Source organism: Aphelocoma coerulescens, chromosome 2 (genome assembly GCF_041296385.1).
Source record: "Aphelocoma coerulescens isolate FSJ_1873_10779 chromosome 2, UR_Acoe_1.0, whole genome shotgun sequence".
Classification (NCBI taxonomy): Eukaryota; Metazoa; Chordata; class Aves; order Passeriformes; family Corvidae; genus Aphelocoma; species Aphelocoma coerulescens.
Window position 1 is genome coordinate 110,485,892 of NC_091015.1, and position 13,627 is coordinate 110,499,518.

At 36.5% G+C, this 13,627-nt stretch overlaps 1 protein-coding gene across 4 annotated transcripts in view; it reads right to left on the reverse strand.

The window, feature by feature from the left end:
* The window catches only part of CCDC102B (coiled-coil domain containing 102B), a 147,411-nt gene that overhangs the window by 91,573 nt on the left and 42,211 nt on the right, over window positions 1–13,627 (reverse strand). For 2 of the 4 annotated variants that reach the window (XM_069005929.1, XM_069005928.1), the window contains 2 exons: window positions 10,875–10,979; window positions 7,996–8,852 (listed from right to left, as the gene is read on the reverse strand). The exons of 1 other annotated variant lie outside the window; for it this stretch is intronic. In XM_069005929.1, the coding sequence (XP_068862030.1) occupies window positions 8,679–8,852; window positions 10,875–10,979 (279 nt within the window). In that variant the 3' untranslated portion in view covers window positions 7,996–8,678. Of the gene's footprint in view, window positions 1–7,995; window positions 8,853–10,874; window positions 10,980–13,627 lie in introns of those variants that run through there. One more of the 4 variants, XM_069005930.1, reaches the window with a different exon arrangement.

Below are 13,627 nucleotides of genomic sequence, written 5' to 3' on the forward strand. Positions count from 1 at the left end.
GGGACCCTCACCACCAGAAGACCAGATGGAACAGAGCAATGAGACATCGTTGGGACCCTCAGATGGGTGATCTGCTTCCACCTAACCCCTGTCACCTCTCCCTCTCCCCCCCCCCACTTCTTTCTTCCATTTCTTTCTCTCTTTCTTTTCTCTTTCCTTCTCTTTTCCTCTCTACTATTAAATAAAATACATCAATTTTTTGGCATCAACATGTAACCTCATTTGGTTTTAATCTCGTTTCTGGGAATATTTTGAACCTTCTAAGTTCTGTCCGGTTTATGCACAGACACTTAGATTTCTTTGCTTTTCTGGGTTTAAACCGGACCTTAACAACCCCCAAGTCCTTCACAGCAGGGCTGCTCTCAACCTGTTCATCCCCAGCCTGTGTTGATACTGGAGTTTTCCCAGACCCAAGTGCAGCACCTCACACTTGGTCTTGTTAAACCTTATGAGATTTGCATTGCCCCACTTCATAAACTGGATATACTGGGATAAATAAGTGAAAGAGAACGAGAGGAAGGGAGGAAGAGAGGGAAGGAGGGAGGGATGAAAAGAAGGAAAAGGAAAGAAAGAAGGAGTAAGAAACATTGTGAAGGTTTACAAAGAGACGTCTTTCACACAAACTTGGCTAAAAGGGTTAGAAAGGGGGAGGACAGATCAGAGACAACTGAGCCACAATCTCTTCAATGAACATAATAACCCAAGATAGCTGTTCTGAAAACAATAGGTATGCATAGCACAGCAAGCAAAGTACAAGATATTCCAAGCATCTACTGTTGACTGTTTAAAGAACTGAAATTTCCAAATGTCAAAAATGTTCAAATCCATGAGCATGCATTTTTAAGAGAGATACTGCAGAGGGACAATTCCTTTCATTTTTTTTCCAAGACTATTAAAAGATGCCCCAAACTGAAGGCTGAATTAGCCTCTCCTTACCTTTTAAAATTTTTTAAAATTTTTCTTATAAAGGAATTTGTGGATACTGAAAAGCTAGAAGGAGAGAAACTCTCCAGCTTTCTGAGTATTCTGTGAAAGTTTTCTTTCTCATGCAAGCCAACTGAAAACAGTAAGAGGTTTTTGTAAACCAAGACTTTATCTAACACCTGTAGCCTGTTTTGCAGAGTCTTGTTATGGTACACTGGAGAAAATGGATGTCGTAGCATTTAGCCAATCACTCTGGGAGGTGGATTGCCAAGGGACCAATGGCCTTAGCCATTCTAGTGAACCAAGTCATATAAACGAGTCTGTAAGTTAATAAAGAGTGCTATTCTTCCGGACTTCTCTGTGTCATTTTCTCACCATCCCCGGTAGAACAGCAACAGGAATTTGAGTCACAGAATATCCTGAGTTAGAAGGCCCCCACGAAGATAAGTCCAACTCCTCTTCCTGCAACAAGTGAATTCAAAAGTCTGCTATTTCAAAGAAGTAGAAATTTAATCAGAGGAACTATTTTCAAATATTCAGTAACTGTAGGAAGTACCTTGCCAACTGAGACAAGCTTTCAGATATTCCACACATGGCCAAATTTTCTTTCTAACTGAAAAGATTAATCACTGATTAATCAGATTTGACAGGCTGAATTTAAAGGAGTGAAACTTGAACAGAGTATCAGCACACTTGGAAGAACATTTCCCATGACAACTTAATTATGAGACAAAAAGAAAAAAAAAGTAAAATTCCTGACCTTCTATCAACAGCAATAATGTCAAGAAAATATTTTAGAAATAAATAAAATGCAGGAAAAAAACAGAATTAAAGATTGGAATTTTATCTTATTACAGATTTTGGAAATAATCTGAAAACACATTCAAGTCTGAGAATAGAGCAGAAGAAAGTCAAATCAGTTTCTCATACATATATTCTGGAGTAGGGTCTACTGTGGTTATTTCATAAGGGAACTAGATAAAATATGATATTACATGGATAGCATAACTATCTTTTTACAAAGGGGAAAAATAGGTCTTAAAATCTGGCAGTACTTTTGTAAAGATAACTAAGAGAGGCCAAGTAGGATATGAGGAACAACTTGAAGAAATTATAAAAACTATTATTAATCCTTTTTCTAACAAATCAACAACAAGAAACCTCATAGTCTTTTGACTGTTACATAAACAAGATCAAAAATTCAGGAAACAAGAAAGCTACTTGAATTTCCTCTGTATTCACTTGGGAGAAGCATGGAAATAAATAATTCTGTACCCATATTTTATATATATACATATGGGTTACACCAGAGGATCTGTCTCAAACTGAACATTGTCATAAATCAAACAGACAAACTGGATAGTTAAAAAAATCCTGGGACTAGATACCAGACATTAAGGAATTCAAAAAGCCTAGAAAACAGCTAACATGAGAACAATTTTTAAAATGCTTCAAGAGGGTATAAAAACTATGGAAGTAATATTGACATTCTTAATTACAAGTAAGATGAGGCATGGGCACATGTGATTTATAGAAGAAGAATGAAAACAATTTTTATACAAAAAATCTTATGTCTTACTAATTTATGCCAGTTTTCTGAATGAGTCAATAAATTGTCTCTTCTAGATCAGAGGTCTAGGCAGACCTTCAAATGGCATTTAACAAAGGTCTTCTGCAGTGATTCTTAGAGAAGCTTAGCTGGCATAAAAAAAAAGCCCTTACATGCTGGAATGCTTACTTACTAAATTAGGAAAAAATAAGCGAGAAGGGAAAGAAGAGAGGAATAATTGAGCAGTTTCCATGGTGTTGGAAGATCATATCAGTGATGGTGTGAAGAAAGAGGGAACTGAATTAATTTTCTGTTTTAGTATCATGAAAATGTAAAAGCAGATTTAAAGCAAACAGAGTAAATGTTTCACCTAATGTACAGCTAAATTTATAATTTTTCATGGCAGGGCACAGTGGATGTTAAAAATTTACATGTGTTCAAAAATAATTTTAAAAAATTACCGAAAAAATTATTCAGTAAGAAATATTAGAGTTTAAAACCACCGATCTCATTCTGGAAACTTCTGAGACATGAATTGCTAAGAAGCCATGACAGTTCTCTGAGACATTATTCCTGTGCTGCTCTTAGTAAATATTCCATACCTACCCATTTTTGGCCAATGTCAGAAATGGGATATAGGACTAGACGAACTTTTATTCTGATGGCATGCAAATACTCTCGTGCTACTCTGCCAAAATAAAAAAGACAACTGGCATTTTAAAGCACTCTTTCCCAACTGGCTGGAAAAACAGGGAGAAGAAAGAATACAATATAGAATAGCTGATTATACACATGCATCAACAAAACTTACAGCTTTTCTGGTTTCCATCGTCACTATAAAATGTGTAATTAAAAAATATTCATACAATCTTTGAAAAATTTATCATTACAATTTACAGGCCCATTCAAGGTTAGAAAATAGGAGATAAAATAATGAACTTAAATGAAAAATTTGAAGCATATTAATGCTCTCAAAGTTATACCACTAGTCCAATGCAAAAGAGAGATAAATTTTTAAATCTGTTCTTGGACTTTCAGCTTTTCTTGTCAGGAATTCTGAATTAAATATCTTTAAAACTGGAAAAAAATCGGTGAAAAAAAGTACAGTGCTGAGTGTTGATCCATAACAGTTTGTAATCCAGTAATGTTTTTTCCCCTTGCTTTTATTAAACACCAGCATAATTTGCTAGAGGAAACACATCTGTAAAACTCTATTTTTATTTAGTTTTAGCTCTACAATGTAGTAGATTTTCTAAGGAACTTAAATGAGTAATTCACCAGAAAGTAATTAGAAAAAAATCATACAAAAACAACTGTACTCTATGTCGTAATTCTGACAAAACATACTGTGTTTTAGAAATCCATTAAGGGAGCAAATTGTGCAGCCTGTACTGTTTTATCATTGCAACAACCAGCCCCAGTGGTTTTTGTTGAAACAAATATATTTCTCCACTGGATGAACAGTGCTAGATGAATATCAAAAGGTTTAACAATAATACCATAATTATGTCTCCTCTCAAGTTTTGTTTGGATGAAGAGTAAAAAATATATTAAAACCTCAGTTCAAGAGATCTGTGACACAAAACCAGCGACGAAACACATGGCAATTAATATAAGCCCTTAGTATTCAAACTCCTCTCATCTGGGCCAATTATAAAACTCCTCCTCTGTACTGTGGTGCCTTCTCAAAACACATCTGGCACTCCACAGGCATTCAGAGAGTGTGCAGACAGATCCCTGTCTACTGTGCTCACTGTTGACAAGGGAACAGTTTGCAATCCCTTTTCCATTTTTCCCTACTCACACCACTAAGTCAGCACAGCAGAAGCTGGTAAACAGACCACAACAGCAGGTGCTGAGCCCCACACACAAACACAGGACTTGAGATTTTTCCTGCTCCTGTGGCCCTTAATGCACATGTGGCATTAAGCCATCCCAAAAATTCTCAACACTCCAGCCATATCCACTCTCTCAGGGCTTGGAGCAAGGACTGTAAATACCTGAAGCAGAACTTCCCACATGGTTTCCTTCAGAAAGAATTAATGTGCACAAAATCACTCTGAATTAAAGCAATGCCAATTCAAGTGGGGATGATGAAAGAATCTGCCTTAAAGCCACATTGTGTCTTTTAACCAAAATGTAAAGGTATGTTTGTGCAGCTGTAGCATTTTTCATCTTATCTTGCTCCATTTATTTTTCTCAACCACTTCTTAAATTTGATTTCTCAACTGTACTTGCAAAACCTGTTCTAATTAATAACTTGTGATACATTTCTGTGGAGCTCAGAGTAATAAGGCTGTCTCTCATCAAAAATGTGCTAGTGCAGTGGTCTACCCTTTATTAAAAGATATATCTGGAAGCAAGTACTGTTGTGTTATGACAATTTCTTTAGAGACGTGCAGAGACAGAGGATTTTTTATTTTGAAATTTTTGTTAACTTGATTTTTCTAGACCTTAAAAAGAAAGGAATGTTTGAACTTTGATTTCTTATTCGACTAAAAAGACTTAGGGAGCAGCAATTTAGTCTTACAGCCTTTACTAGTTTCGTTTTGGTTTTTTTAGTTAAAGTAAGGAAGAATGTCATTCACATTGTACCTATTCCCACACCAAAATTTTATATCCATAAAAATTAGAGTTTACACAGTGATACTGTTAGAAAGACTTCATGGCTACAGTAGGCTAATTATTTTCTGCATATAAGAAAACCATCATTAAATACCTCATTGTTCAACTCGTAAGCAGAAGCACCTGCGCTGAGATAGGCAGATGCTGACGCAGCTGTAATTTCATGAGAAGCTTGGACAGGGACAGATGAACCAGACGAGGACTTTTGCTCCAAATGGGAAAGGAGAAAAACCTCAATTCCTAGAGATGCTCCCAGAGATAGTCTTAAAGATGAAGATGAGAAAGACCCTTGGCTCCCAGGGAAGGAGAAGGGCCTCTGGTTTTTTTTTTGTTTCTGAACGGCTCAACCTTAAAATTGTACCCCAAAAACCTTCAAGAGTGGACCCTTGAAAGCAGTTGCGGGAAAAGCTGCAAGTCGGGGGAAGGGACTCACATCGCAAGCAGAGAGACTCCTCTTCCTAAATGGACTGAACAATATTTGGAAGTGGGTGGCTGTCTCGTTGTGATACTGTTTTCATAGCACTAGCAAAAAGAGACTTCTCTTTCTAAATGGACTGAACAAGGTTATTATGGAAGTGGTAAACAGACTGAACATCTTAAGGGTTGTCTTTTTACATTGTCAGTGGGAGAAGGGAGGAAGGTGGGGGGAGGAGGAGAGTTCTGAAGGTGGTATAATTTTTTTTTCTTTCCTTTTCTTCTTTTAGGTCTGTTAATGAACTTCTTTATATTCTTTCAAGTTTGGTGCCTGCTTTGCGTTTCTCCTAATTCTTATCTCACAGAAGATAAACAGTAATGAGTATTTTGGACCAAACCACTACACTAAATTGGTGTTTCCGCCCGGTTACAAACCCAACCCGCGACACTCATATAATTAGGAAGAATAAATATCCCTTTCACTTCTAGGGGAGGAAAGGGTCTAAGGAAAAGGAGACAGTGGATAATGCTCCTATATTTTAAAAATACAAAGAAAACCAACCTTATTGAAATTGTATCATAAAAACTAACTTTTGCCTGTGAAATGTCACACCTCTGACACTATGATGGGATGACCATCGCTGAATTTCAGATGCCCACCCAGCTGCTCTCTCACACCTCTCCTCTATAAATTAACCTCACAAGAAAAAATAGACTTGACTAGGGGGAAATTAAATATATTGCCAGTTAAAAATAGAGTAGGATAGTTAAAAACAAAGATGAAACTAAAATCATCTTTCTTCATTCTCACTCTTCCTCTCAGGCTCAACATAACTTCTTTACCCATTTTCTCCACTACCTCCTCCCTCTATGCACAGAAGGGAATGTCAGGATATGAGTCAATCCACAACAGCTTTTCTCTGCTTCTCCTTCCTCCTCATGCTGTTCCCCTGTATCAGAGTGAGGGGTGTCACTCCCATGGGATACAATCCTTCATGAACTGCTCAAGCATGGCTTCTTCCTGCAGGCCACAGTTCTTCAATAATTGGTTGAGGATGGGACTTTTCCATGAAGTAATCCTTTTAGGAACAGACTTTCTAGAGTGGGTCCCCCACAGTCTGTGATTCCTGCCAGGAGCCTGCTCCTGCATGTGCTCTTACAGGCTTTACTTTCCTTCAGAGCAAGTTCACTTGCTCCAGCATAGGGTCATCCTTGGGCAGTAAGATGGCCATTTGCTCCACCATGGACTTCCATGGGCTGCAGGGACTCAGCTGCCTCACCTTGGTCTGCACCATGGACTGCAGATGAATCTCTGCTCTGGCTCCCAGAGCACCTCCTCCCCTTTCTCCTTCACTACCTTGGTGTCTGCAGGGCTGTTTCTCTCACACTGGCTCAGCTTTGGCCAGTGGGTTTCTTTTGGAACCAGCTGGAGCTGGTTGTGCCGGGTATGTGGAAGCTCCTAGGCTCCTCTCACAAAGCCCGTGGATCTATGGATTTTTTTCCTAACAACATGATAACCTTATCATATTAAAGATAGAAATTAAACTTAAAAAAAGGAAAAAATTAGTCGATGCATCCACAAGCTCCACAGTTCAATATTCTGCACAAGTCCATGACAAAACATATTCAATTGATTCAATATTTCGTAGCCAGCTATTTACCATAATCATTAGAGATAATACAAAAGCATAGTTATTATTCCTCAAAATTAATTTATAAGTTTGTTTCAAGGTCATATTCACAGATGCAAGAAAAAAAAATATTTTCCATAAACATCATGTTTTGGGTATTGATTTATACCATCAACAAGTGGTTTTTTCTTCATGTTATCCCTTCCTAGATGAAACAGTTAGATCCATTTAATATTTGTTGTCATGCTATTTGTCAAATAATACATCTATTAATTTAAATGGTATTTTCCATTTCAAGAAGTGCAATCAATAAAACTGCGTAGTAACAATGTCTGATCTCAATTGTTTCATCAATTCTGCTCATCTTGTGCAACAGAAGTTAACCTTTCAAAAACTGCATGTGGAAACATTTTGAACCAACATACTAAGCTAAGAATAATATTCAGGACTCACATTTTGTGCAAGATATAATTAATATTACATTTTACATTCAGAACTTCAATCTACATGGTTTACTACTATGAGTGGCAAGAGGTTGCAGAAATTCTATATCCTATGCAGGTATGTATACATACTAAAGAGTGAGATAACTGTCAACATGAAATCATTTAGACAAGAATGTAAGGATTTAATTTCTGTGTATTGATACCATGTTTTTAATATTACTAAAACTGTTATTGAACAAAAAATGTTGCCATTGTTTGCTTATAACCTCTACAAGTATGAATCAGCCATATATCAATTAATAACACTATATTGTTCTAAACAACTACAATGGATGTTCCAAATAATCTCACAAACACAGGTTTTGGAAAAAACTAGGCAACTAGGCAACTGAGTTGGGCTCTAGGATTCATTCTACAAAACATTACCTATATCTCTTGTGTCTCCTTGCTAAACAAAGCCATAATCAAAGAGATTAAGATGCACAAAGACCTTTAGTTAGCTGTAGTTTCAATTTTTGCTAACCTAGACATCTAACCATCACCCAAATTAAAGAAGTCATTCTTTTTTACATCTCTAACCCTGTTTATAATGTTATTTTATTTGAACTTGTAGCTACCATCCCAGAAATAAAAAGGTCCTGAACCAGAAGTCAAAGCAATTGTTTTCAGATTATTTATAGTATTAGAGAAAATCAGAAACAGTCTCAGAATTTAGGTTCAACAGTGACATTAAGATGTTTCTACAAAGAAATAGACAGGTTCCATCTAGATTGAGTTAGGCTGGAATCCTTGAAAAAGAAACTCTCCTTTCTTAACCTGTTTTGCATTTAATAGCAGTAGCAAGGTTAGAAAATATGCCAGCTAACTCTAGAAACTACTGCCTTCTCCACATCAGGTCTCCATTGCCATGACTGACTTGCAGATGAACTTGCTGAAAGAGTAATTTTCCTTCTAAGGCTGTTTCTGTATTAGTTTTTCCAGCTGTGGAGAGTTCATTTTCTCATCAAGGGTTTGCCACAGTGCTTTAATCTTGTTGATCTTTAATTTTACTCATGTTGTCCATGGGTTTTTGGTGTCACAGAAGAATATTTATGGTGGTACACTTGCTCTCTGCAGCCAGAGGCAGGAGCCCTGGACATAGTGAGAAGTATGGCTTAGGATACTGTGGCAGGCCCTGGTAAGGAGACCTGACTGGAAACGCTGCTGAAGACTGCAAGACAGCTCAGCCTTGGGGATGATGCACCACACGGCATGGTTCCCAGCCTAAAATGGAGAAACACAGCAGGTGACTCAATTCACAGCTCTGCAGGGAAATTGCTCCCATTGAGGTCTTGCTGTCTCCCTCTGAGGCTGGGGCAGGCAGAGGCAATATCCTTGCCTGTAGATGGGATCAAGAAGTTCTGTCTTAAAGCTGAAAGAAGGGGCCAACAAGAACCTTGTGAAATTATGCAGTTATGAAGTCCTCCACCTGGGAAGGAAGACTCCCATTCAATGACAGAGGGGTGGTGGTTTTTCCAAAGCAGCTGTTGCTTAGAGCCTGGCTAGACAATCAGTCTGCTGGTTGTGTTGGTTGCTTTTGCATCACTTCTTTTTTTTTTCTCCCTTCTTTTCCTTTCTCCCCCTTCCCAGTTATTAATCTGTCTTTATCTCAATCCACAAGTTTGTTTCTCAATTTTGTGCCTCCAATTCTGTCCCCCAACCCACTGCTGGGGAGTGAATGAGGCTGAGTGGGAGCTTAACTATCAGCTGGCATCAAGTCATCACAAACACACTGACAGAGTAGGTCATGCAGTCCTGGATGTTTTTGAGACCTCACTGAACAAAACCTTGAACAACTCTCTAACTTCGGAGCTGATCTTGCTTTGAGCAGGAAATGGGACTGAAGATCTCATGAGGTCCATTCCAGTCTGACTTGTCCTGTGATTCCATGTTTTGCAGTTATTGTAAGCCAAATATAGGGGTGTGTTACTAATGGAGAGAGCTGATACTAACAAAATTAATCACAGATATCTAATAGTTTATGCAACTAACTGCTTTTTAAAAGAAAACCAAACAAATAAACAAACCATCACAGACATATAAGCAAAGGAGATTTGAAATATAGCAACATGCCTAAGCAGATGAGCATCTTTCTGGCCATATCTCCAACCTCAAATTATTTGCATTACAAATAAATAAAGAAAATACTGATGTGACAGGGTATGATGTGATACGGATATGTTATCATAAAATAAATGCTAGTAAAGTTAAAACCCAGTGTTTGTTATATAAGATATGTTAGAAAGGTAGGCTTATATGCATGAGGTTTCATTTGCTATTAGTCATGATGGAAACACAGGAAATCTTTTGATTACATTTAAAAGCAGACATCAAATACAAAACCTCTCTCTCAGTCTTTCCCAAGAGAAATTACCTATTGTACCTAAACTCTAAATGTAGTTACACAGAATGCCATTATTCAACAGCAAATGTACATAAATTAATTATTTGTAATTTAGGCAAATAGAAAAAAAAGTTGCTGTTTCTCACTATCTAACTCGGCATCAGATATGTGTATTTAGTGATTGGTTGGTGGGTTTGGGGATTTTTTTGCTTTCTCTTTTTTGAGCTTTCAGAGGCTCAATGAAAGTGGGAGCCTTCTGGATTACTACTTAGTTATTGGCATATAAAAACATAAAGGAAATATGCTCAGTTAAGAATCTCTGAATAAATTATTACTTCATTTTTAGCAGGACAATAAGGTTTAAAAGTGAACAGATCTTTAGAGAAACAAAAAATAAGAAATAGGCTCTTCCTTCTGTTCTCCCTCCTGAGAAGAGAGTCAATGTTCAACAAGAAAGAGAAATGATTTGTCTCACAGGTTTTTTTGCTTTGACCTTCATCAGGAATCTGTAGCTAGCAAAGCTCTTCTGTCCCTCCCAGTCGTCACTTTTGCTTCCTAGTCTTGTTATGCTTGTCATTTCTCCCTGCTCCTTTTAAAAATGAACAGATTTATTCTTATGTTTCTGTACCCTACAGAAATTCTAAGCCACTGGGGCCCAATTGTTCAGGTCTAGGATGCAGCAAGGGCTGTTCTGTCTTGTATAATCTTTGTTTTAGTGACACATTTTGACATTATGAAATAGTAATTTGGGGTGTGAATGCTCCCCAAATAATCCAATTAAGTAATACACAAAGCTTATTTCTAATCATTGGCTTACTCTGTGCATTTTAATGATCAAAACTCAATTTAGTTACTGATCCTTTATTTTTTTTCATCTCCAGAAATTCCTGAATTTCTTTTACCTGCATTTTCAGTTTTCTTGTTTCTTCTTCCAAATATTGTTTTTCTGCTTCTAGTCGCTCTCTTTTTCCCCATTCAGTGGAATTCTTGCACTGCATTCTTTCCAGCTGGGAGGTTCAGGGTAGGAGGAAGAATAACCAAAAAAGGAAAATAAACAAAGAGGACTAGAATACTCTGATTAAAACCCCCTGTTTTCTGCTGAGTGAGGCTAATGGCTTCACCTCAGAGTAAGGTGGGCACCTTAGAAATCAGTCCAAGGTGTATGTTTTCCATGTTTCATAAAGTTAAATATCTGAATTCGAAAAGAAAATAACCAAGACAGTAAATTTTTCATCAAATGTACCTTTAAAAAAGTAAAGCATAGGTAATTTTTTTATACAGTAACTGGTAACAAATTCTTATTATTTTCCTGCTATTTATGGAAAAATAATATTAAAAAATAAAATGTTTTAAATAAGATTGAGACTGATTTTGGATTGACAATGTCAATGTTCACTTTTTCTTCTCCAAAAGATGAAAAGTGGCATGTTTTTACTCTGTTTACAATTTAGAAGTATTGTAATGAATATTCATTAAACTGAAGAAGTTCTAAAGTATGTCTTCAGTACTACATACTGCTATCCTCATAACCAGAGGAAAGATTTTTAAGTTTTCATGCTAATCTTTTTCTTGTGGTCACAGTTAACAGTCTTAAGGGAAATATTATCTTTTATTGCCACTGCTGTAACCTTACTTTAGGATAACTTTATGAATTCATTCATCAAATCCACATATAGGGAGAATTAAATACATCAACAAAAAGACACATTTCTAAGTCATATAAAGTAATTACCTGAGAACTGATTTATTCTTCAGAGACAACTACATAGAAGTTTTTGTTAAGGCTTTATTAAATACTTCTCAGACTTCAAAAGAAAAAATAGCAAAGTGAATTTATGTTTATAGCACAAACCGGGTACTTAACAGGTACTAATGGATATTTATCAGAAAATTGTCATTGACAATACTTTCTGTTAACAAGTTATTATTAACTGGTTCTTAACAGATTAAAAGAGATTAACATAGATTAAAGATTGTGAAAATAAAAGGTCCCAGTTCTTTTAATTGCAATGAAAAAAAGGAATTGCTAATATATTAAAAAAAAAGTCAATATTTAAGAACTTTTTACAATTTTCAGTTCTGTGAGAACTAAAATCGATGGGTTGATAAAAATAGAGACTGACAACACTGTGAGACACTTCTTCATTGAAGAAACAGGATATCTGTGCCAACAAAGCTTTAGAAAGAGACACAGAGGTGTACTTTTTCAGTTTTATTGGTTACTTTTATTCTAAAATCAATTTCTGGAAAATAATGAAAAGGTACTGAATGTGGGGTGAAAAGAATGAGTTTTTACAGCATTAGAGAAACATAATTCTGACCCTGTGTGGTTATCTAGCTAAATCAAATTGCAAACTCATCTGTTCCCACCTTATTTCTGAGTAAATAAAATATAAAAATAAAAGTTAAATAAAATCAAAGAGGCTCATTCAGATTTCCAGTGGGCAGTAAAAGTGATTGTTCCACTGCACTCTGTACTGGTGTGGCCTCACCTCAAGCACTGTCTACAGTTTTGGGCACAGGTCATCAAACCATTAGAGTGAGTCCAGAGTGATAGACTACAAGTTGCTAACTCCAACACACAAGTAAATGTTTGATGCTCACACGTTCCTAATGAGGTCTTAAAAGTCTACCCACTGAATTTCTGTACAATTGTTGGAAATTAAGGAATCACGTACCCCTATTTAGCAGCAAATATTGTTTCTTCCCCACCAAAATTATGCAAAATGTTTGATTACTCTCTACTGGACTACAATCACATAAAATATGGTTACCCCATACTTTTTCCTAAATAAATATGCAGGCATATTTAGTATTGCAAGTATCCATGAAAGTTCTGGAACATGAGCAAACCTGTCTTCTTGCAAAGCATCTGCCAAAATACACAGCTGAATTTCTAAGCCTGAAAGTTTACCTTTTCACAGTATTGACACTAATCAATACAAATTCATTTTTGTCAGCCATCAAATAGAGAGAAATCACAAAACCATACAAGGTTGAATTCAAGTCAAGAAATTAGGCAGAAGATGACTATCGGACGAAGATCTGATGTCAAAGATAAATTTATTTACCTCTGTCTGTAAAATTTCAATTCATTGCACCCAAGATGTCTACAAGCTCCAACTGGGATAAATTTACATATTTAACTGTCCTGATTTCAGCTGGGATAGGAGTTCATTTTCTTCCTAAGATATGGTACAGTGCTATGTTTTGGATTTAGTATGAGAATAATGTTGATAACAGAGGGAAGCTTTCGTTGTTGCTGAGCAGTGCTTACTCTAAGTAAAGGCTTTTTCAGCTCCTTGTACTGCCCTGCCGCCAAGGAGGCTTGGGCTGCACAAGGAGCTGGGAGTGGACAGATGACCCAAAGCAGCCACAGGAATATTCCATTCTATATGATGCTCTTGTGTGGAACTCCAGATTCTGATTTATAAAGGAAAGTGAAAGCTTAAGAAACAATTTGGAACACATGAAAAAATATTGAGATCTTTAATTTTCCCTTAAAATGTGAATATTTTCTCTCCGTAAAATGTCAGAGCAGACTTGCACTGAATTTTACTTTTTAATAGGAAGACCACAATAGCATGGAAGCATAGAATGAGGTCAAGGTAGTGTCAATGAAGTGGATAATTACAAAGGTGAATGGTGGAAATGA